Source organism: Pelophylax lessonae (assembly GCF_965119305.1).
Source record: "Pelophylax lessonae genome assembly, chromosome: 6".
Lineage (NCBI taxonomy): Eukaryota > Metazoa > Chordata > Amphibia > Anura > Ranidae > Pelophylax > Pelophylax lessonae.
The window spans coordinates 66,628,833-66,654,099 of NC_138773.1; the positions used below are offsets into that span (position 1 = coordinate 66,628,833).

General features: G+C 42.1%; 1 protein-coding gene across 2 annotated transcripts in view; it reads left to right on the forward strand.

Moving 5' to 3' along the window:
• Positions 1-25,267, forward strand: part of CACNG3 (calcium voltage-gated channel auxiliary subunit gamma 3) — a 483,472-nt gene that overhangs the window by 161,116 nt on the left and 297,089 nt on the right. Inside the window, exons 3-4 of one of the 2 annotated variants that reach the window (XR_014225405.1) lie at positions 1,842-1,982; positions 12,232-12,882. Coding sequence is in view for 1 of the 2 variants with exons in the window: in XM_082261079.1 (XP_082117205.1) it covers positions 1,842-1,982; positions 12,232-12,749 (659 nt within the window). In the remaining variant the exon portion in view is untranslated. Of the gene's footprint in view, positions 1-1,841; positions 1,983-12,231; positions 13,098-25,267 lie in introns of those variants that run through there. The other variant, XM_082261079.1, reaches the window with a different exon arrangement.

Below are 25,267 nucleotides of genomic sequence, written 5' to 3' on the forward strand. Positions count from 1 at the left end.
GGACATTTAAGGACTAAGGCTGGGTTTACAGATATGTGAATTGGATGAGGGTTTCCCCACATCCATTTCGCATGACAGCAGAGTGTGACCGGCTCTCAATGGAGTCAGGTCACACAGCTCCGCGGCGCATTTAAAAAGGGTCCTGTGTGTCTTTGGTTCCCATTCAGGTGTGAATTCAGGCAAAAATTTGGACCTGATTCACACCTGAATTGGTAAACAGGGACGCGCCGGACCCCAGGCTGTGAATTGCGGCCGCATTTGTGTGAGCCCGACCTAATGCCTCGTACACACGCCCCGATTGTTGGCCGTGAATTTTCGGCCAACGTCCGATCGGCCGATTTTCGGCTTGTTAGTATGATGCTTCCGACAACCGACTGCGACTTTTCGGCAGAATAAAATCTGGTGTGCAGGCTATAAAATTTTTGTTGGCCGTCACCACAACGGCCGATTTTTCGTCAGTCAGTACAGATTTCGGCAGACAAAAATCCGATGAGCAAGACTGGGCATGCTCAGAGAAGAAAAAACACACGGAAAGTAAACCATCACATGACATCACTTCTGAAGTTGGTTTTTGTTGGCCAACAAAAGTCCAGTGCAAGTCTAGAGCACATTTCAACCAACACAACAACACTGGACAAAAGACGGCCGATCGGTCGACCGATAATCGTTGCGTGTGTACGAGGCATAAGAGTTGTCACTGGAGGGCACACCAAGCCTGGATTTATAAAGGGGCAAGAGGGGCATTTGCTGGACAGAAGAGGCCCCCTCTATACAAAAATGATAAAAAAACAATATTATAAAAATGATATATAAAATATTAAAATTTAAATAATAAAAAAATAATATAAAAAGTATAATAAAAAAAATTACTATATTTTATTAAATGTATTTTGGGAAGTAATATTTTGCCAGCTATCATCTGTAAAGCTCTGGCCTGGTATATTGTATTGTTTTTCAAAAATTAATTTTAATTTAATTAAATTATTAAATTTCAAGAAAACCACACAAATAGCACTATGACTGCGTGTGTGTGGGCACATGTGACATTGTATCATGCATTTTAAAAATGTGTGACTGTCATTGAGAATGTCAACCAATTCTGTGTATAATGGTCCCCCGGAACCTGAAGTGTTCCGTGCCCCCGGGTCAAAACCTGGCTCTGGGACGCCGTTTTGCATGGCACTCGATCACACAATTGAAATGTAAGCACATACAGTGTGTTTTGTTTGGACATACTAAACAATATGTTGATTTTCTGTTTTTCATTTTTTTTTGAGTGTCACCAGCAGGTATAGAAGGAAGAGGATTAATCTGCAGAATTGTATTGCATTTGTGGAAGAAAGGAGAAACAGAGACAGGACGCATCTTATTTTTCACGCATGTACTTTATTCTGATTCATGAATGAATTGGCTTTCATTTTATTTGGCGAAGACCATTATGAGCACATTTTGATGTGCTTTTAAGGACAATTGACATTTTCTAAGTGCTTGTTGTTGAATGTATATTGTGCAGGCATTGTCAGCCACCGCCACTATCAGAAACCAAAGCAATGATGTGCAATATTGCTGTAGAGACTGCTTGACAGGAAGTATCTGAAAGAGGCTGGAGAACAACAGCAATGCTGAGATTTAAAAAAAAAAAAAAAAGTGAAAATAGTATTTTATGAACACAATGGCCATTGTTCATGTAACTAACTTGTGAGCTGGAAAGTCTCTTTGAGCTAATATAATCAAATCACAGTGATGCTGTCATTAATGCAATGAGGAGGAAAGAGACAAACATTCATAAATTAGCGGCTTTCCTTACTATATTAATAATGCATGTCTTCCTCTCTGTTCAGGTGCTGTACGTGCTTCCAGTATCTTCCCTATCCTTAGTGTGGGTCTTCTCTTTTTTGGAGGTCTGTGTGTGGCTGCCAGTGAGTTTTATAAGAATAAGCACAATGTGATCTTAAGTGCAGGAATCTTCTTCGTCTCAGCAGGTAAGCTTCAGGAGTGGCTCATAAAAGTGAGGGATCATTGTATATGTCCAAACGATATATGTGCAAAAAATATATATTTTTTTTTTTAATGGAATGTGGCAAAAAAAGCCTTTTTAGGTTCTTGGTACTGCAGGCTAAACAGCAATATGGCAAAATATATTTTAAGTGTGTGCTTCCTACCTCAAGGCAACAGTACGGGGAACACCCCTTTTTTGATTCAAGCATAACTGTGCCCCTGTGTACAAAAAAAATAAAAATTCAGCGCTTAAAATCAAATGGATGGGTAAGCAGCTGTACACCAGGATAGGTCAAACCTACCAAAACCTATAATATGCAGTAAAAGAAAATAAAGTGCAGCGCTATAAAATTACAAATAGTGCATAAAATCATTCACATTAAAATGTATAAAATGCACAATAAAAAGCATGTGGATCATAAATCATAAAGTCCTTAAAAGCTGATTTCCAAAGTGAAAAACAGGAATATTTAAAACGACACTGCAAACGTGACTCCTCCACCACAGATAATACAGCCTCTCACCTCCTGTATTCGACCACTAGGGGTCACAACACTTTGTATCAGTAAGCCAGAGGCAGCCAGAAGATCTGTATATCCAGGATCCAACAGGTTCACAGAAACCCGTGTATGGCAATCCGGAAAAGATAAATAAAACGATCTAATGCTCTCCGCTTAATTAAGGACATTTATTAAAGTAAAAAATAAAGCATCACTCACAAGCAAGGCACTGTCACAGTGCCAGATGAAAGCGAAAGTGCAGAAATGTGTTCCAGGATCTCAGAGAGCTGCGGGTGACATCAGACTCCTTCCCCCGTATGCATTACGTCAATAAGCATGACTTCCTCAGCAGGGGTAAGGAGGGAGACCGCACCCGCTCATTATAAAGGCGTCTCATAGCAACCAGAAGCCAGGTCATTACAAAACAGGAAGTGAAGGGGAATGGAAATCCTCCACCCCCTTCAACCAAGGACCAGCCCAACTTCCTGTAGACACAGGAAATAAGAATAACAGAGCTGAACAGCAGTGGTCAGAGGAAATAAACAACACGGATTAACCCCTGAAGCTCCGCTGCAGCTCACCATCAGTGACTAAATAAATTATGGCAATATAATTGGAAATGCCCGAATAATTCACTGCCTAACATAGACAGTCGAGCAAAATATTAAATATTAAAATATCCAATTTAAAACCAATATAAAATCGGAATATGACAACAACCGCAGCTCCATAAAGACATGGTTTGATGGGTTTGGTGTGGAGGAACTTGAGTGGCCTGCACAGAGACCTGTTCTCAGTCCTAGTGAACACTACTGAGACTAATTAGTAGGGATTGACCGATTATATATCAGGGGCCGATATGCATTTTCACCGATATATCGGAATCGGCCCCTGAGGTTACCGATATTGCCAATATTTCGGGAAAGTGCTGTACCGGAGTGATGCCTGCAGCTAGAGGCATCACCCCGGTACCAGCGTCCATAGCCGACGGTCGGCTGTCTTGTAATGACAACCGATGCGGCTGAGAAGCCACTCAGCTGTCATTACAAGGAGCAGGAGGGGACTTCCCCCCCCCCCTCCCACCACCTTCCGCGGCTCGCCCAGGTCTCCCGTCCCACCGGGAGACCCGGGCATCCTACCTCCACCGCCGCCGAACAGAAGACCCGATCAAAGCCACATTCGGTCTCCATGTAAAAACCTGGAAGTGATGTCATGACATAACTTCCTCGTACTTGGCGGCAAATTAAAAAAAATGCGAGCATTCAAAACAGCCAAACTTGATCCCTCCACCAGAGTACCTGTAAAAAAAAAAAAAAAAAATGTTTTAAATGTCCCGAAATATCGGCCAACATCGGCCGATACCGATATCCGATGACCAAAATATTGGTATCGGTATCGGCACTAAGAAAACTATATCGGTCGATCAATACTAATTAGAATGTCGTTCACCGTTTAGCTTCTACCCCGGTCACAGCAGCCAGATAAAGTGACAGCTGATATCTGGAGTGATATGTATTCTTACTAGCTAGGGAGATTAGCGAATAGACATTCGCTAGTCTCCTTCCTCTCAATCTGACAATACATGCCATGCGATGATGGAGGGGGTGCCCATTTAGAGGGGTTTTTGGAAATGATCGGCCACCTGTAAGGCACCAGCCAGGGTTGTCTTTTCAGATTTGTATGCATTCTTAGCTGCTGTAGCAGCCAGGTGTGTGTGTTACCCTTTAATGCACGTGGTTTTGGAATGGGATCTGCCACAAGCTCAAATAAGTGTGATGATCTGCTGTACATATCATTTTGGCCATATTGAGTATATCCTGCAACAGAGAAGTCAGCTAAAGAGAAAAGGTTTACAGCCAGAACATAACATGTGATGGCAAGAAGGCTTGCCTAATTACTATTAACTGTAAGTAAAAGAGTTGGATCTCCTGTCTTGCTCATTTCAGAAATACATTTCATAAATAACGTATTAAAGACTAGGAAGTTCCATTTGACATACAGTATCTCACAAAAGTGAGTACACCCCTCATAGATGGTTTCCCAAACACAACCGCTGGATATGACGCTGAGCACGTGCACTCAACTTCTTTGGTCGACCATGGTGAGGCCTCTTCTGAGTGGAACTTGTCCTGTTAAACCACTGTATAGTCTTGACTACCATGCTGCAGCTCAGTTTAGGGTCTTGGCAATCTTCTTATAGCCTAGGCCATTTTTATGTAGAGCAACAATTCTTTCCAATTTCTTCTGATCCCCCAAGAGTCAATCGGATATTCCCTGGATCAACTTTACCTATAAAGATTAGTACCCAGTTATATTATGTACATTTAGGAAAGAATCCAGGCCTTTTTTTAAAGCAATCTACTAAGCTGGCCAGAACCAGCTCTTGAAGGAGTCTGTTCCACATTTTCACAGCTCTTACTGTAAAGAAGCCTTTCCGTATTTGGAGATTAAATCTCTTTTACGCCAGACATAAAGAGTGCCCCCTTGTCCTCTGTGATGACCTTAAAGTGAAAAACTCAACACCAAGTTCACTCTATGGACCCCTTATATATTTGTACATGTTGATCATATCCCCCTTAATCTCCTCTTCTCAAGAGAGAATAAATTCAGTTCATCTAATCTTTCCTCATAGCTGAGCTCCCCCATGCCTTTTATCAGTTTGGTTGCTCTTCTCTGCAGTTTCTCCAGTTCCCAGATATCCTTTTGGTGAATTGGTGCCCAAAAGTGAACTGCATACTCTCTCTCTCTCTCTCTCGCCGTGTGTGGGGAACTGTGTCAAACGCTTTTGCAAAATCCAAGTATACTACATCCACAGCCACCCCAATGACCAAAATTTGACTTACCTCCTCATAAAAAGAAATCAGATTTGTGTGACAACTTCTCTCTTTCATGAATCCATGCTGTCTGTTTCTTAAAATATTTTTTTCCAGCAAGAACTCATCTATGTGGTCTTTTATTAAACTCTCCAGTATCTTCCCAACTATAGAAGTTAAACTAGCAGGTCTATAGGTACTTGATAAAGACTTTGATCCCTTTTTAAATATAGGAACCACATTGGGCTTACGCCATTCCAGTGTTACTATTCCAGTCATTAACATGTCCCTAAAAATTAGAAACAATGGCTTTGAATTGACAGAGCTCAATTCTTGTACAATCCGTGGGTTTATGCCATCCAATCCAGATGCTTTATTTACCTTTATTCTGTCTTAATATTTCTGGACCATATCAATTTTGAGCCATAGTGATTCATTTGGAGCTATGTCAATACCACCCCCATTATGGACGTGAGCTCCTCCATGCTCCTTTGTATACACAGAGCTCAACAAGGTATTTGATAAATTTGCCTTCTCTTTGTCTCCAGTCAGCCATTCCAGATTTTTCTGTAAAGGGCCTACATACTGACACCTGACCTTTTTACTAATAAAGGAGAAGTTCACCATTGGGAACATGTTACATGTTTCACCCGATTTTAGGGTGGAACATGTAACATGCTCCAAGTGCTGCCGTCATCGCCCACCAACCCCCCCCCCCCCCCCCACCACCACTCCCTGTGGCAGCAGGAGTAGAAGTTCCCTGTGCTAGCTGCCAGTTTTTGAAAGAGCTTTGTGTATGAATGAACTACAAGTAAGGCTGATGGCCTGTAGTTCTCAATGAACTACCACAGCCCTGTTGAGCGCAGTGGTAGCTCATTGAGCCTTCCTGTCGGCGAGTATCGGCTTACCCGTACGGGATGTACGGGTAAGAAGATACACTGACAGTGTTCAGAAGCCCTGCATGGCATCAGCGATCTCCTGATTGCTGGTGCAGTGCTTTACAGGCTCCTAAAACAAAAATAACAAATGCACATTTTTTTACCTGCAAAAATTTGTGCATTTATTATTTTTTGTACAAAAATTAACTTATCCTTTAATATATTTGAAGAATTTTGGGGGGTTTGTCCTGATATCTTTTGCACTCTGTCGTTTGTTTTGAATTTTGGCGGCCTTGAGCTCCTTTTTACATATTCTGTTAAATTCTTTGTAAGATTTATATGATGATAGTGTTACTTCATTTTTATATTTTTTAAAATCTCTTTTCTTAATATTTTTTATAGCTTTTTTAACTTTGACCGTGAGAGACATAGGTTTTATTTTTTAGTCTTTTAAACGTATTGCCCATGGAAATATATTTTGCATTGTGTTCACATGCAGTCTTTTTAAAGAATTCCCATTTCTGTTCTGTGATCATCGATACCAATATTCCCTCCCAGTCTAAGTCTTGGAGAGCATCCTTCATCCTTGGAAATTTTCTCTCTTAAAATTAAGTGTTTTTATATTTCCAGTACGTGCTTGTTGCTTATAGCTTGCATTAAATGAAATCATGTTATGGTCACTGCTACGCAGATGTACTTTTTTTATGAACTATAGTAATATGCTCTGCGTGGTTTTGAACTGGACCATAAAATTGTCTTGTAGTAGGTTTATACATTTTTGCCCTTTAACTGTTCCTGCGGTGCCATTACTCCAGTCTATTTCCGGGTAGTTAAAATCCCCTGTTATTATTACTGTCTCAGCCCTTGCAGCACTTTTATACCTGTGCAAGGAGCCGAGTCTTTACCTCCTCATTAACATTAGGGAACCCATAATAAACTCCAACTAAAACCTTTGTAGTACGCTCACCCATGTGCAGTTCCACCCATAATTCTTCAGCCTCATTACACTCTCCATCAACTAGGTCCTCGTTCACACTTGCTTTGAGATTACTTCTCACATAGAGACAGACACTGCCACCTTTCCATTTTACCCTGTCCTTCCGAAAGAGAGCATAGCCAGGAATATTAATAGCCTGGTCATGTGAAAAATGAAGCTAGGATTCAGCAATACCAATTAAATCATATTTTTCTCCATGCACCGAAGCCTTCAACCCATCTATTTTGCTCGGCAGAAATCTGGCATTGGTAAACAAACACTTTAATTCGCTGTCACATTTTGCACACATATTTTGCATATTTATTATTTTAATACAAATAGTCTATTTCCAATGATTGTTTGTAATTTGGGAACCTTCTTATCACCTGCCATAGCCCTCCCCCATCTTTCTCCATTCCACACCCACCAATAGTGACTGACCCCTGTCTGGCCTGTCTGCCTCATTATAATCGAATTCTCTCTCCCCCCTCAATCATAGTTTAAATACTCCTCCAGCCTTCCCATAAACCTCTTCCCCAGCACAGCAGATCCCCTTCCATTTAGGTGCAAACCATCTTTAGCATATAGATTGTACCCCAATGAAAGTCAGCCCAGTGCTCTAGAAACCCAAGTTCCCCCTTCTTATGCCAGGTGTTTAGCCATGCATTCAGTTCTCTATTCTTCCCCTGTCTTTCCTGTGTTGCGCATGACACAGGTGATTTTTCAGAGAATATCAGCTTGGAGGACATTCTCTTCAACTTGCAGCCTAGTTCTTTAAATTGATTCTTAAGGATCCTCCACCTTCCATGTATTCTTTCATTGGTTCCAACGTGGACCAAGACAGCTGGGTTATGCTCAGCCCCTCACAGTAATTTATCAACCCGGCCCACCACAGGCCGTAGTAATAAAGTAACTTATAGGTGCTGATTTATAGAGCCACGATAAGGATTGGTTGGATTTGATCAACCAGCAGAATTGCAGGGACAGGATTTTGGAAGCAGGGTATTATCCTTACTTGGGCATATGAGGGGATCATGGGACTAAATTCCAGGAACGCACAGATCAATTAACACTAATACATGTACTCACAGGCAACACAAGGTACCTATACTTCAGTATTGTTTTTTACCTTAGATGCATCTTAGGTCAGGTCAGGTCAGATCACTTTGAATAGTACATTAACGAAGGCTTATAAATGCTGTTAGATATTTTCAAACTTATATTTTAAACTCTGGCTTAAAAATTATACAGTATTCTATTCATAGTTAGTCAGGTTGAAAAAGACACAAGTCCTTCTGGCTCAACCAATAATAATAAAAAAAACAAAAACAGTAAACAAAACCCAACCATACAATCCTATACCCGCAATTGATCCAGAGGAAGGCGAAAAACCCCAGCGAAGCATGATCCAATTTGCGACAGCAGGGGAAAAAAATCCTTCCTGATCCCCCGAGAGGCAATCGGATATTCCCTGGATCAACTTTACCTATAAATATTAGTACCCATTTATATTATGTACACCCAGGAAAGAATCCAGGCCTTTTTTAAAGCAATCTAGTGAGCTAGCCAGAACAACCTCTGGAGGGAGTCTATTCCACATTTTCACAGCTCTTACGGTGAAGAAACCTTTCTGTATTTGGAGACAAAATCTGTATTCCTCTAGACGTAAAGAGTGCCCCCTTGTCCCCTGTGTTGATTGTCCTTCTTTGCACTTTCTCCAGTTCCCTGATATCCTTTTTAAGAAATAGTGCCCAAAACTGAACTGCATATTCTAGGTGAGGTCTTAGGTATTCTCAAATAAAAATCAATTTGTATTGCTCCCAGCCTCCTCAAACATCCAATTAGAGATTGTCTATGTTCATTCTCCATGGTCCTACTGTATAGGTAAATGAAGCCACCTTCTCTTAGTCATTCCCGAGATGGCCTATGGACTATGGGATTTGTAGTGTGCATAGAGAAGTGCTCATCACTGAAACTAACATGCACTGCTCATTCCAAACATACAGAATCGAGGGGTAAAAAAAAGAGGGGATCATCAATTCACAAAAGACATTACAAGAAGGGAGAAAAGCAACAGAAGAAATTATTAAGTAAGAAATATATTGCGGGGCCTTTAAAATGATTTTAAAACTTTAAAGGCAATCTCTGGGCAAAAAAAAAAATAAAAATTTCCCATACAGTGGGGATGTGCCCGCAGTGTTAACTGGTAATCTTTGGCTCAGGGAGAGGAGAAGGGAGATATAGTTATCTTATCCTCCTAGCACAAGACCAGTCAAGCACCCCTGATCTCCAAAGGTCTTGGGTTGTGGATGTCCTGACCTGTCCTGACATCACCGTGCCCAGATCAGGCTCCATAGACCAGGAACAGTCCACCGCTGGACCATGGGGGAGCACTGTTTTCCAGTTGAATGAAGGATTGGGTGAGTAAAAGCTTTCACCTCACCCCTAGGCAAAACAAGCAGTTGACACATGCAGTGCAGGCATAGATTTGGGCTTTAAATGTATTTTTTTAAATTCCAAACATGTCATCCTTACCTGCTCTGTGCAAAACCATTGCACAATCCTCCTCTTCTGGGAACCCCTGCTGGTGCTCCTCAGTGGAAATATTTGCCAGCACACTGTGTGGTGTGCTGGCAAATATTTCCACTGTAGTGTGCATGTTTCAGTTTTCAGCTGCCGATTGCTGCAGCACCCATTACTATAGAGCCTATTCCAGGAAGGTGTGCAATGAAAATATGAACAATTACGACTGCCGGTGCTCCTGGCTCTTCCTGTCTTCCGAGTAGTTCATAGACACAGACAGTGAGGCTTTGCAAATCATAGGATTTCATTGACAGTAGCTGTAGCTCCTATGGCTCCTGCTGCTGTCAATCTGCCCTGTGAGGAGGGAGAGAGCCAAGAGAACCGCTGCTCTTGTGCACAGTGCTGGATCAAAAACTGGCTCAGGGGGATTGGAGGATCCTGGACACAGAAAGTGTTTTATCTTAATGTAGAGAATTCACTCATATAAAAAATCGTAAAGGCTTGTAAAGTCAGAATTTTTGTTATCCTAGTGCATTCTATGCATTAAGAAAAAAAGCCTTCTGTGTGCAGCAGCTCCCCTCAGCCCCCCCTAATACTTACCTAAGATCCCTCTCTAGCCAGCGATGTCACAAGTGCCTCAGCCATCTGGGACTCTCTCTCCTGATTGGCTGAGACACAGCTGCGGTGTCAGTAGCTCCCACTGCTGTCAATCAAACTCAGTTAGCCAATCAGGAGTGAGCGGGGCCAGGGGCAAACTGCAGCTCTGTGTTTGAATAGATACATGGAGCTGCAGCTCGATTCGGGTGCCCCATAGCAAGCTGCTTGCTGTGGGAGCACTCATCAGAACGGAGGGGCCAGGAGCACCGAAGAGGGACCCGTGAAGCGAAGGATCCGGGCTGCCCTGTGCAAAACCACTGCACAGAGGAGGTAGGTATAATATTGTTATTATAATAGAAAAATAGAAGAAAAAAAATGAGACTTTACAATCACTTCAAAGTTGAACTTTAGTCAGAAAATTAAGTTCTGATAGATCACTTCAGGCTGATCCCTTTTGCAGGTATAGCTATGTGAAACATTAGAAATAAGTGTCTGTACTGTTTAAAATCCATTATTACTGTCTCCTACCACTCTGCACATGCTCAATTGCTCTCCATTTTTAAGCATTTTTGCCTCCATTTTTAATTGCTTTGTGGAGAATTTGTAGAGGTCAATCTGCTGACAGTCTAAAGATTAAGGCTCAGTTCACATTAGTGCGATGGCAGACATTGCATGTGATTCGGAGCGCACTGCTCTGAAAATAACATGCAATGTCTGTGCAATGAGAATTCAGCCATACAGATAGTATGGCTGAATTTGCATCTGATTCGGCACAAACACGCACAGGACCCTTTTTTGGGTCCGCAACCAGAATCGGATTGCACAGTGGTTCACACCTATGCGATCCGATTCATGCCCGAATGTCAGTTAGCACTGCAATATGTGAAATGATCTGGGGGTGTTGTTAACTTTGAATTGACACCTCCCCCCCCCCCCCCCCAGCGATTCGCATATGGCAGTGTGAACTGCCTGCGCTGGGAATGCAATGCGGGAACCCGCAGTAGATTCGTAGGGTTCCCGCATCGCATAAGTGTGAACCGAGACTAAAGCGATTCGATCTAACAGTTTTAAAAACAGTAACATTTCCGGCATGCCAGGAATGCTAACTGTCACATTAGCTTGTGTTCTCAACCAAACTGTCAAACCATCAAATGCCTGGTGACATAACTGATCATAATGTATGTGCAGCACCATGGCAGTTGCAGATCAAACAAATAGCAGCTTCTTTGGCTGAAAAAGATTTAAGTTTAGTTTTGCTTTAACTGCTGCTCAGGGCTCTGGGCTTCAACAAAATACTGGAGGCAATTTACAGCACACACTCATTTTGGCTCCATAATTATTATATAATTTTTTATCAACTGTTATGAGTAAAGTTCTGCTTTAAAGTGGTTCTAAAGGCAGAAGGATTTTTATCTAAATGCATTCTATACATTAAGATAAAAAAATCTTAAGTGTGCAGCAGCCCCCCTCAGCCCCCCTAATACTTACCTGAGCCCCATCTTGATCCAGCAATGTTGCACGAGAGCCTCGGCTGTCCAGGACTCCCCCTCCTCATTGACAGAGACAGCAGCATGCACCATTGGCTTCCACTTTTGTCAATCAAAGTGATCCAATAAGGAGAGAGAGGGCGGGGCCTAGTCACGACTCTGTCTCTGAATAGACACACAGAGCAGTGGCTCGGCTCGGGTGCCCCCATAGCAAACTGCTTCCTGTGGGGGCACTCGGCAGGAGAGAGGGGGCAGGACCTGAGAAGAGGAGGATCTGGGCTGCTCTGTGCAAAACCATTGCACAGAGCAGGTAAGTATAACATGTTTGTTATTTTTAAACAAAAAAAAAAAGACTTTAACATCACTTTAAGGCTTTAGAACCACTTTAAGCAGTAGGAGTGTATACATCATTTTTGGAGAAGAACTTAGTGTCACTTTAATATATTTTCTCTGTTTCAGGGCTAAGCAACATCATTGGGATAATTGTCTACATTTCAGCCAACGCTGGTGACCCCGGTCAAAGCGATTCCAAGAAAAGCAACTATTCCTACGGCTGGTCGTTTTATTTTGGAGCACTTTCCTTTATTATTGCAGAGATGGTTGGCGTGCTAGCAGTACATATGTTCATTGAAAAGCATCGGCAAATAAGAGCCAAATCTCACTCCGACCTCTTCAAGAAATCTGCCTTTACCCGAATACCCAGCTACCGATATCGCTTCCGCCGGCGCTCCAGCTCTCGCTCCACCGAGCCCCGTTCTAGGGACCCTTCCCCCGTTGGTAAAAGTTTCAATACCATTCCCACCAGTGACATCTCCCTCTATACATTAACAGCCCGGGATCCCACCAAGATGACTGTTGGTTCTTTACTAAACTCTGAAAGGGAGCACAACTTTCTCCAAGTTCACAACTCAATTCCTAAAGACTACAAAGAGTCTCTACATAACAATCCTTCCAATAGGCGCACAACACCGGTCTGAGGCTTGTGACCAAGGAATTATGGGGCCTGCAGTACAGTTAAACATGGAGTATATCTCAGAAAAACCACGGAGGTGCTCTAACACACAACCTATCAATAGAACCACAAACCATGGAGAGGCAAGATGTACAAAAGCACACAAATCACATCACTTCCTGTTTGGAACAACACAACGCCAAAATCGACACGCGGTTCTGGCTTGATGACTTGTAATGAAACGTTCCAAAAGCAACCTTTAAAGATGGAGATTGTATATGTTATTTAAGTGCTTGTGTTTTTAGGATGAAATAGAAAGCCTTTTCTGGGTACGTCTTGAAGGTAAAGGTACTTGGAGGCATATAATATTAAAGGGCGGCTAGGCTGTATACTCTCTTTAGAATTGTTAAGTGCAGTTTAGCACAGGCATCGTAGCTTTGACAACCATTCCAACCAAGCAGTGAATGCAATACAAACCTGGCGCGTTAAAAGCCATTTTTCTGTGAAGTTCTGAAAAAAAGTCTAATTGGATTAGCAAAAAATAACAAATTACAATGCTGTATAAACCAAATATATATATATTTTCCAGGTTAACTTTTCCAAAGGTGGTTACAGGACTATAATTAAGCTAATGATTGTACTGCTAAATACAGCCCTTAATATTCTAGATGACTTTATTGAGAATTGGGTAAAGATTAAGAATCTTGCAAAAGTTAAAGTATATGCAAAGATTATGTTGATTTGGGGGATTATTTAACACAGTCAAGATTCGCTTATGGTAAGTCTCACGACTTGTGCTATTAGAATTCGTATTTCTTTTATTTTCAAAAACAACAACTGTAGGACGAAACTTGTGTGCTCGGAATATTAATGCCAGGTGCTCTCCCCCACGCAAGTTTGGAGAGGAATTTAAAGTGCTGTTTTGACAGGTGTGGAGGAGGTGACAAGTACACTGTATCCATGAAGACTGTCTTAGCCAATCAGAGAACTCAGAACAAACGGCTCTGTGTCACCTTTTTCAGAAGGTGAGCAGAAAGAAGCATTTTGATTGGATAGCACAACCATTCTTTTTAATAACGGCAAAACCAAGACTGCCAGAAGAGGGACGAAGTCTGTTCCTCGTCATCAGTTATTAGTTTAAAAAATAAAAAAACAATATAGTTAGTGCATTTTAAATAATTAGATAAGAATTTATTGACATTGAGCTACTTGTGTACGGATAAGCAATGGTTAATCCAAGATTGTTCAGTTGCAAAATAAACTTCCATTTAAATTCAAGGGGTGTGATTACGATTTTCAAAGAAGATTTAAAAGGATGAAGCAGATCCCTACTGGAATATTGGACTGAACGCTGAACTGGGAAAAAATCATTCAAAACAACAAGCTAATATTTTTTTGGTTATATAAATAATTATAATAAATAATAGCAACCATGTCTGTCTCATTCCTTAAAATGCTGTGATGTGTAAAGTCATAGATGCCTGCTGTTCCTGATTTTCAGGGACAGATCCAAACTTTGGAGATCTGTCCCTAAAGCTTTTTCCCTTGAAATGTCCCAGTCCTTTGAGATCGATCTCGGAATAAAATATCTGTTTTTGAAAAGTTAAAGAGGAACTCCAGGTATAGATATTTTGACTTAATTACATTGGTCTAGCTTGGACTAATGTGACCATGCATAAACCATACCTGTGTTTTTTTATCCTCTAGAAGCTGGATATCAGTGTACAGGCGGTCCCCGGGTTACAAACAAGATAGGGACTGTAAGTTTGTTCTAAAAGCGGTGTTCCAGCCTCCCCCTCCAAAAATTCAAAGTCAGCAGCTACACATACTGTACACATACTGTAGCTGCTGACTTTTAATATTAGGACACTTACCTGTCCTGGAGTCCAGCGATGTTGGCACCGCAGCCAATGTTTCCATCGGCTGTCGGGTGCTGCCGCCACCATTGCCGGTGAGGGAACCTGGCAGTGAAGCCTTACGGCTTCACAGGCGGTTCCCTAATGCACATGCGCAAAGCGCGCTGTACATTCGGATTGGCTCAGCGGTGGGGGAAGGAGGAGGGGGCCAAACTTCTGAGGGACAGCGCCGTCTCCCAGCAGTGGGGAAGGGTACCTGTCAAAAAACAGGTGCCCGTTCCCCCCTCCCCCTGAAAGGTGCCAAAAGTAGCATCAGAGGGTGGGAGAAAGCAAATGAGCGGAAGTTCCACTTTTGGGTGGAACTCCGCTGTAAGTCGAAATTTGTTTGTAAGTCGGAACAGGTACATTTTTTAAGTTTAGCTCCAGCCAAAATAATACATTTTAGGTTTTTTGGATAGCATAGGGAAGGGTTAACACCGCTGTACCAATTATTTTGCTGTCTGTACCCCTGTTCAGAAAACTTCACCTCACTTTCTGTCCCTATGACAACTGTATTTAGAAAATTTTGGGTTGTTGTGGAAACAAGGATTAGTGATAAAGCTTCAGTGGAGACACCTTTTTCCCATGAGAACTCTTACAGGAGTGAATTTCCCTTCCTAGGGGTAGATTTCACTTCCTAGGGGTAGATTTCACTTCCTGTTGTCTCTCTGATTGTAAGTAGGAGTCGTTTGTAAGTCGGATGTTTGTAACCCGGGGACTGCCTGTAGTAGACCGCTACTCCAGTGATCTCCACTTGCTTCTGGGTACCGTACCGAGCAGCTGCCCTGCTGCTTACTGAACAAAGAAGGTTGCCCACTTGGCACGGGCGCCCTTCTGAGAATGCTTTGCATTTTCTGAATAAGCATTCTCTGATTGAATGAGATGAAGAGTGTGATGCCACAGCCCGCCTCTCCACTGCATCCAATTAGAAAATGCTTTGCATTGAGAAAATGAAAGTGATTTCTAGATGGGGCCTGTGCCAGAAATGCCAAGCATGCGACCTCTGGGGTTCACAATGAAGTAGGGCAGCCACTTGACACTGGACCCAAAAGCTAGTGAAGTAGCGGTGTCTACTACAGTACCATGATTTGAAACTTCTAGAGGAGGGGTTTTAAACTCAATTTTATTGAGGGCTGCATTAGCAGTATGGCTGCTCTCATAGAGCCATTTGTATCTGTGGTGCGCTACATACAGAGTGCAGAGTTCAGGATTACCCTACATACCGTGTGCAGAGTTCATGGGTGCACTACATGCAAAGTGCAGAGTTCAGGATCACGCTACATGCAGAGTGCAGAGTTCAGAGTTCAGGATTACGCTACATGCCGAGTGCAGAGTTCAGGATTACGCTACATGCAGAGTACAGGATTACGCTACATGCAGAGTGCAGAGTACAGGATTACGCTACATGCAGAGTGCAGAGTTCAGGATTACGCTACATGCAGAGTGCAGAGTTCAGGATTACGCTACATGCAGAGTGCAGAGTACAGGATTACGCTACATGCAGAGTGCCGAGTTCAGGATTACGCTACATGCAGAGTGCAGAGTACAGGATTACGCCACATACAGAGTGCAGAATTTAGGAGTGCGCTACATACAGAGTGCAGAGTACAGGATTACGCTACGTGCAGAGTACAGGATTACGCTACATACAGAGTACAGGATTACCCTACATACAGAGTGCAGAGTTCAGGGGTACGCTACATGCAGAGTGCAGAGTTCCCGTAGTTTTACTGCCCGTAGTTTTACTTCGGCAGGTCGGCTCTGACCCGTGAAACTACGTACCTGTACGTCGCTTTGCGGGACCGCTAGTGGGAGCGTGCACGCACTGATTAGCCACAGGGGGAGCCCATCAGCGGGTCTGGCGGCCATTAGCCGCAATCGCTCCCTATGGAGACAGTCTGCCGCTGTAAACCGCTGTTTTGGCAGTAATGAAAACAGGGATCCCGTGTTCATCTTATTTAGGAACACAGGTCTCTGTGTTCATTTAGCAAGTCCATCCCTCCACACGGTTAGAAAGCACCCCCCTAGGGACACATTAAACCCTTTGATCGCCCCTGGTGTTAACCCCTTCCCTGCCAGTGTCATTAGTACAGTAACAGTGCATATTTTTTAGCACTGATTACTGTAGTAATTTCACTGGTTCCCTCAAAAGTTTTAAAAATGTCAGTTAGGGGTCCCATCTGTCCGCCGCAATGTGGCAGTCCCACTAACATTCCCTGATCGCCGCCATTACTAGTAAAAAAGATTTTAAAAAATAATAATGCCATAAATCTAGCCCCTAGTTTGTAGGCGCAATAACTTTTGCGCAAACCAATCAATATACACTTATTAGGATTTTTTTTTTACCAAAAATATGTAGCAGAATACAAATTAGCCTAAAATGATGAAAACATTTGATTTTTATTTTTTTTTAATGGGAATGTTATAGCAGAAAGTTAAAAAATACAGTTTTTTTGGGGGTTTTTTTCAGGATTGTCACTCTGTTTTTCACTCTGTTTTTCTGACTCGACTCCATGTGCGTGTTCACCGGCCCCAGCCACCCAGCTTGGAAGCTGTCATTAGCCTGGCACTGCTGTACCAATAAATATCGCCTTATCGATAATTTGCATTTTTATTCTCGTGGGTGATTGTGTAGGCGGGGCCCCAGTGCACTGCATTGCCCGGGGGCCCTTTAATGCTCTTAAGATGGCACTGGCTGTGACTGCCAATCACAGCGATCGCATGATTGTAATGCCTGCCCCCCACTTCCTGGCATTTAGAACCTCTAAAAGGGTAAAGAGGTGCTGGCAGGAAGAGGTCAAGGGGATGGTAAAAATGTGACTTAAGGTCCTATTTTTACCACCCGTCAACCACAATTTTAAACTTAGCCTAACTGCTGGAAAAAACCCAATGATGCAGACATTGCTGCCAGAAAGCACAGACGGGTCTCTGCCTTCCAGTGTGGCCAGGCTGGACATCTAAAACTGTTTTGTTGGTTTAATATATTCAAGTAAACAAAGCAATTTTGCAAATACAATCTCCTACTTCTACCTTGTCTTTCTCAGTGCTTTGAGAGCTGTCATTGCAGGCTCAGCCAATGTAAACAATGACATGTTTACATTAGGCTTGTCTGCTTCTATGCAATAATGCACTCATGTAATCCCTGGAGATCACAAACTGCTAGAATTCTGCCGGCAGCCACTGCAGAAGGTGACTTCTCTGACTCATTCCTTTCTGTGTGTATTGTGAGCTTTAATTTACAGAGAGATTGTCTCATAGGAAAGATACTGCAGTGTTCTTTCCCTAGAAAACCAATAATATCTCGTTACAATGGCATCTGAAAATTGGTGGGATATATTAGGCATCAAGTAGTAATCGACCGATATTGGATTTTCGTTGCTGATACCGATATTTTGGCCGTTGAATATCGGTATCTGCCGATATTGGCCGATATTTTGTACATTTAAAAAAAATATATATTTTTTATTTTTTGTTTTATTTTTACACTTGACAGGTACTCTTGTGGAGGGATCTGGGGGGTCTAAAAGACCCCAAACCCCTCCTCTGCACTTAAAAGCATTCAAATGCTGTCATTTGTTGTAATCTGCCGCCGAATACCCGGAAGTGATGTCATGACATCACTTCAGAGTTTTTACATGGAGACCCGATCAGAGCCGAATGCGGCTTTGATCGGGTCTTCACTTCGGCGGCCGTGCAGGCTGATTGCCCAGGTCTCCTGGTTGGACGGGAGTCCAGGGCGACCTGCAGAAAGCGGCGGGGGCGTCACCACCCGCTTCTTGTAATGACAGCCGAGCAGCTTCTCAGCCGCATCAGTTGTCATTACAAGACAGCCGATCATCGGCTATGGACGCCGGTACGGGGGTGATGCCTCTAGCTGCAGGCATCACTCCGGTACAGCACTTTCCTGGAATATCGGCAATATCGGTAACCTCAGGGGCCGATTCCGATATATCGGGGAAAGTGCATATATGGGCTTTGCCGATAATCGGTCGATCCTTAGCATCAAGTGAACATGTTGTCCATGATGTGGAAATTGGGTGGAGAGTAGTTATCTATCCAAGAAAAGTACCAGCACAATCCCCTGTGAATTAAATGCCAAAAGTAAACCAAGTCTCGAAGGTAGAACCCTGTAGACGAGGAGGATGGGGATTTTAATGTGCCCAATGGCAGTTGGATAAAATACAGATTATAAAAAATATATTTTATTAAAGGCAAGATAGTAAAAACAGCATATGAAAATACAGTTTCTAGAAAGGTGTATTGCAGCTTATCCTACAAAGCGATGGATCGATGCGTTTCACCCATACTTTGGGCTTCCTCAGGCTCCAGATATGTAGCAGGCTTTCTCAAAAAGTTTATATTCACCCTCAATGGAAACACTAAACTATAATTCCTCGGATATGCTACAGAGCCTATAATTGTATACTCAAAAGTATATAAAGCGTATGCGCAGGAAGAAGGAGCTCGCAGGCCCCCAAACAGAAGTAAGTGCAAATAGACCATAGGTGCAAAAACCACAGGGTTCAGAAAACATATATCTACCAAATATCATTTATGGTTAAAGTTACATGTCCAATAGAAGGAAAATGTTCATATCATGATAAAGAGGAAGCACACTGTTCAGCGTCCATGCTGACAGCAAGGTGGCCAATGTAGCTTTAACCATAGATGATATTTGGTAGATATATGTTTCCTGAACTATGGTCTATTTGCACTTACTTTTGTTTGGAGGCCTGCGAGCTCCTTCTTCCTGCGCACACGCTTTATATGTTCTTGAGTTTACTATTATAGGCTCTGTGGCATGGCCGATCAATTATAGTTTGGTTTTTCTATTGACGGTGCATACAGTATATACTTTTTGAGAAAGCCTGCTACTCATCTGGATCCTGAGGAAGCCCAAAATATGGATGAAACGCATCGATCCATCGCATTGTAGGATGTCCTGCAATACACCTTTCTAGATACTGTATTTTCATATGCTGTTTTTTTACTATCTTGCCTTTAATAAAATGTATATTTTTATAATCTGTATTTTATCCAACTGCTCTTTTTGGGCACATAAAAATTCCCATCCTCCTCGTCTAGAGGGCTCTACCTGCGAGAGTTGGTTTACTTTTGGCATGTTATCCATGATGTCGATGTGGTGAAAGCAGAAAAAAATGGCATCGCAATTTGTTGGTATGGAGTTGTGAAGCCAATAGTGACCAATGTCCACAGCCAAAAGCTTTTACAATAGTCACATCCATCATGTGGATGGCCGGGTGCGTGTGTGTCACTTACTTGGGGAAGAGATGGCACCAGGATGAGGTACAAGAAGAAGTCAGCAGAGGCAGTGTGACGCTTCTGGCAATGTTCTGCTGGGAAACCTTGGGTCTTGCCATTCATGTGGATGTTATTTTGGTGTCCATGCCTCAATGGGTCAGAGCTGTTTTAGCAAAAAAGGGGCCATACTCAATATTAGGTGGGTGGTCATAATGTTATGGCTGATCGGTGTATACTGTATGTGCACTAAGTTTGGCGGTGGTACGGCCATACTTCTGCTTTTTAAATGAGAAAATGAGGGCACGATTGAGTTTTTTATTACTGTCCATGTCCCATTGTGCTGGTGACACTTGCTCCCCTTTTGTTCTGGGGTCACAGAAATAAAAATTGAAGCTAAACCTTTCCAATAGGGACACAAGCAGAAATAGAAGCTGGGAGAAGTTCTAACCCTTTACCACTCTATGTAAAAGAAAAAAAAAAAGTTTTGGCTGGGATTGGTCTGCAGTTCTTCCTAATCCTGAACATGTTCTGCTCCTGAGCCTCACACTTATCTTTCTAATACAGTTACCTAATTAGAATGAATTGTTGACAAGGATTTTAAAACATCAATTAATTCATTCTGTACAGGTTACTGCTGTAGTCAGATAAGTGGAAAATTCAGAAACAGAAGCATTTCCTTCCAAGCACAGGATGTCATGTTGAAAAATCACAACAGTCTGTTATATATTAAAAATGTTCAGAATTACTTTTAAAAGTGCTTTAAAGAAAAGGTCTGCATCATTGGCTGAATAGGAATAATAATAGGAATATTTTGGCAGGTCATACAAAAAAAAAAAAATATATATATATATATATATATATATATATAAACCATTAGATTGTAAGCTCTTCTGAGCTTATTATTATTATTATTCAGGATTTATATAGCGCCAACAGTTTATGCAGCACTTTACAATATAAAAGGGAGACAATACAGTTACAATACAATAAAATACAAGAGGATTAAGGGGGCCTGCTCAGAAGAGCTTACAATCTGATGGTTTATATATATATATATATATACATATGTTGAAAAATGAGGTGCGCAAACAAAAAATTAATCTCCAGCAGCAACCAAAACTTTAACCTTGATAAAGTAAACGTGTGATGTGCAAAAAATGGGTGCGCTAGATGTGAACAATGTGCGTTGAACCAAAAGGGAAAACACAATGAGCAAAATACCTAATATATAAATATACACAGATATTATAAATGGTGCACAATATGAACAAAAACGTGCTATAGAAATATGAGCAGTCCAAAACAAGTCCAAAATGAAAAAAAGGCTGAAATCTTCTTGATGGTGAATGAAGGTGAAGAAGAGGACGTGCAAACACCAAATCCCTCTTGGCACCCATGTGTAAAGAAAAGAGAGGTAATACCCTTACCAACTCAACATATTAAAACACTTAAGAAGATGACACCAGCCAGTGTAATAGATATAAAGTCCTGACCTTTCACTCTTCCACCCGATATGTGGTATATCAAAAACTCTTACCAAAGGCATCTCCATTCCCAGTCGATGCCTCATCAGGTGAAACGCGTCGGGGGGAGAAGCCTGCACCATCACCACCCGTGGTCCGTGCTGCAGAGCAGCCACGTTTGAATTTGCATTCGCCTATTCAATCAACTTAACTGTATGTGTTCTACCTTTTTTAACCACTTAAGCCCCGGAAGATTTTACCCTCTTCCTGACCAGGGGGTATTTTGCGATTCGGCACTGCGTGACTTTAACGGACAATTGCGCGGTCCTGTGACGCTGTATCTAAACGAATTTGGCATCCTTTTTTTCCCACAAACAGAGCTTTCTTTTGGTGGTATTTGATCACCTGTGCGATTTTTTGATCATGCGCTATAAACAAAATAAATTTTGCAAAAATAGCAATATTTTTCACATTTTTTTATATGAAATTCCCCCCCCCAAAAAAATGTAAAAATCAAAATTTTTTAACATTTTTGGCCAATTTGTTTTATGCTAACTATGTTTGGTAAAAAAAAATCGCAAAAAGCGTATTTTGATTGGTTTGCGCAAAAGTTATCGCGTTTACTAACAAAGGGAAAGATTTTTGTCATTTTTGTTGTTTTTTTTTTAACGCGTAATGGCGGCGATCTGCGATTTTTTTGCGGTACTGCGACATTGCGGCGGACAGATCGGACCCTTGACTGACATTTTTGACACTTTTGGGGTTACCAGTGACATTTCTACAGTAATCAGTGCTATACATATGCACTGTTACTGTAAAAATATACTGGCAGTGAAGGGGTTAACTTTTTTTGAAAGGGAGGGGCTGTGTGTGTCCCTAGGGGCGTGCTTTCTACTGTGATTGGCTGTGGCTTCAGATGTATAAACAGTGAACAACGGTTCTACATAGTAGAACCGTATGATCATCCTTCATACACAGGGGAGAATGACAGGCAGCTTGTTTACACAAGCCGCCTGACTTTCTCCCTCTCCCCCGACGATCGGGGGGGTGCGTGACCACGCGGTAGCGTGCCTCCGGCGGTGCGCGCTCGCTCCCTAGACCCTCACAGGCTAGCGACGTAGACCTACGTCGCTTTGCCTGTGAGGGGCTGACTGCCGACGTAGATCGGCGTTAGGCAGTCGGCAAGCGGTTAATAAAGTCATTTAAGAGGTAATGCACTATTGCCTGTTCCATTATTTTTTGGGCACTATCTGTCACTGAGTTTGAGGGGTATAGGAGAGAGACCAACCCCCACACAGCAACAGGAGTCAGGACAAGATTTACAAGAAAATTCACTGCCTGCTAGTCTGGATAATTTGCCTGATGATTTGGAGAACATTATCACTCACCATCTGACCTGTGAAATACAGTACTTGCCTTTGGTAAGAGTTTTTGATATACCACATATCGGGTGGAAGAGTGAAAGGTCAGGACTTTATATCTATTACACTGGCTGGTGTCATCTTCTGAAGTGTTTTAATATGTTGAGTTGGTAAGGGTATTACCTCTCTTTTCTTTACACGTGGGTGCCAAGAGGGATTTGGTGTTTGCACGTCCTCTTCTTCACCTTCATTCACCATCAAGAAGATTTCAGCCTTTTTTTCATTTTGGACTTGTTTTGGACTGCTCATATTTCTATAGCATGTTTTTGTTCACATTGTGCACCATTTATAATATCTGTGTATATTTATATATTAGGTATTTTGCTCATTGTGTTTTCCCTTTTGGTTCAACACACATTGTTCACATCTAGCGCACCCATTTTTTGCACATATATATATATATTTTTTTTTTTCTTTTTTTTTTTTTATTTCCTGCCAAAATATTCCTATTATTATTCCTATTCAGCCAATGATGCAGACTTTTTCTTTAAAGCACTTTTAAAAGTAATTCTGAGCATTTTTAATATATAACAGACTGTTGTGATTTTTATAATATTATATTTACAGTATATTCATACACTGTATATACAATCACCAGCCACTTTATTAGGTACACCTGTTCAATTGCTTTTTATAACAAACCACATGGCAGCAACTCAATGCATATAGGTATCTAGGCGAGGTGAAGACGACTTGCTGAAGTTCAAACCAAGCATTGGAATGGGGAAGAAAGAGGATTTAAGTGACTTTGAATGTGGCATGGTTGTTGGTTCCAGAGGGGCTTGGAGTATTTCAAAAACTGCGGATGTTTACAGAGAATGATCCGAAAAAGAGAAAATATCCAGTGAGTGGCAGTTGTGTGGAGGAAAATGTCTTGTTGATGTCAGAGGTCAGAGGAGGGCAGACGGGTTGGAGATGATGGAAAGGCAACAGTAACTCAAATAACCACTCGTTACAACCAAGGTATGCAGAATACCATCTCTGAATGCACAACACATCAAACCTTGAACCAGATGACCTACAGCTGACCAGCAGCAAACCACATTGGGGGCCACTCTTGTCAACTAAGAACAGGAAACTGAGGCGACAAATCGCACAAAAATTGGACAATAGAAGATTGGAAAAACGTTGCTTGGTCTGATGAGTCTCGATTTCAGCTGCCACATTCAGATGGTGGGGTCAGAATTTGCCAAAAACAACATGAAAGCATGGATCCATCCTGCCTTGTATCAACGGTTCAGGCTGGTGGTGTAATGGTGCGGGGGATGTTTTCTTGGCACACTTTGGGCCCCTTGGTACCAGTTGAGCATAATTTCAACACCACTGCCTATCTGAGTATTATTGCTGACCATGTCCATCCCTTTATGACTACAGTGTACCTGTCTTCTGATGGCTCCTTCCAGCAGGATAATGCACCATGTCACAAAGCTTCAATCTTCTCAGACCTGGACAGTAAATCTGCGGTTCCTACGGGAGTAGTCCTATATCTATGTATACAGTATCTCACAAAGGTACGTACACCCCTCACATTTTTGTAAATATTTTATTATATATTTTTCATGTGACAACACTGAAGAAATTACACTTTGCTACAGTGTAAAGTAGTGAGTGTACAGCTTGTATAACAGTGTAAATTTGCTGTCCCCTCAAAATACTCAACACACAGCCAATAATGTCTAAACTGCTGGCAATAAAAGTGAGTACACCCCTAAGTGACAATGTCCAAATTGGGCCCAATTAGCTATTTTCCCTCCCCAGTGCAATGTGGCTCTTCAGTGTTACAAGGTCTCAGGTGTGAATGGCGAGCAGGTGTGTTAAATTTGGTGTTATCGCTCTCACTCTCTCATACTGGTCACTGGGAGTTCAACATGGCACCTCATGGCAAATAACACTATGAGGATCTGAAAAAAAGAATTGTTGCTCTACTTAAAGATGGCCTGCAGCACGGTGGCCAAGACCATACAGCCATTTAACAGGAGAGGTTCCACTCAGAACAGGCCTCGCTATGGTTGACCAAAGAGGTTGAGTGCACGTGCTCAGCGTCATATCCAGAGGTTGTCTTTGGGAAATAGATGTATGAGTGCTGCCAGTATTGCTGCAGAGGTTGAAAGGGTGGGGGGGATCAGCCTGTCAGCGGTCAGATCATACGTCGCACACTGCATCAAATTAGTCTCTTCTTCAAGCCTCTTCTAAAGATGATGCACTAGAAAGACCGCAAACAGTTTGCTGAAGACAAGCAGACTAAGGACATGGATTACTGGAACCATGTCCTGTGGTCTGATGATACCAAGATAAACTTATTTGGTTCTGATGGTGGCAAGCGTGTGCGGCGACAACCAGGCGAGGAGTCAAAAGACAAATGTGTCTTGCCTACAGTCAAGCATGGTGTTGGGAGTGTCATGGTCTGGGGCTGTATGAATGCTGCTGGCACTGGGGAGCTACAGTTCATTGAGGGAACCATGAATGCCAACATGTACTGTGACATACTGAAGCAGAGCATGA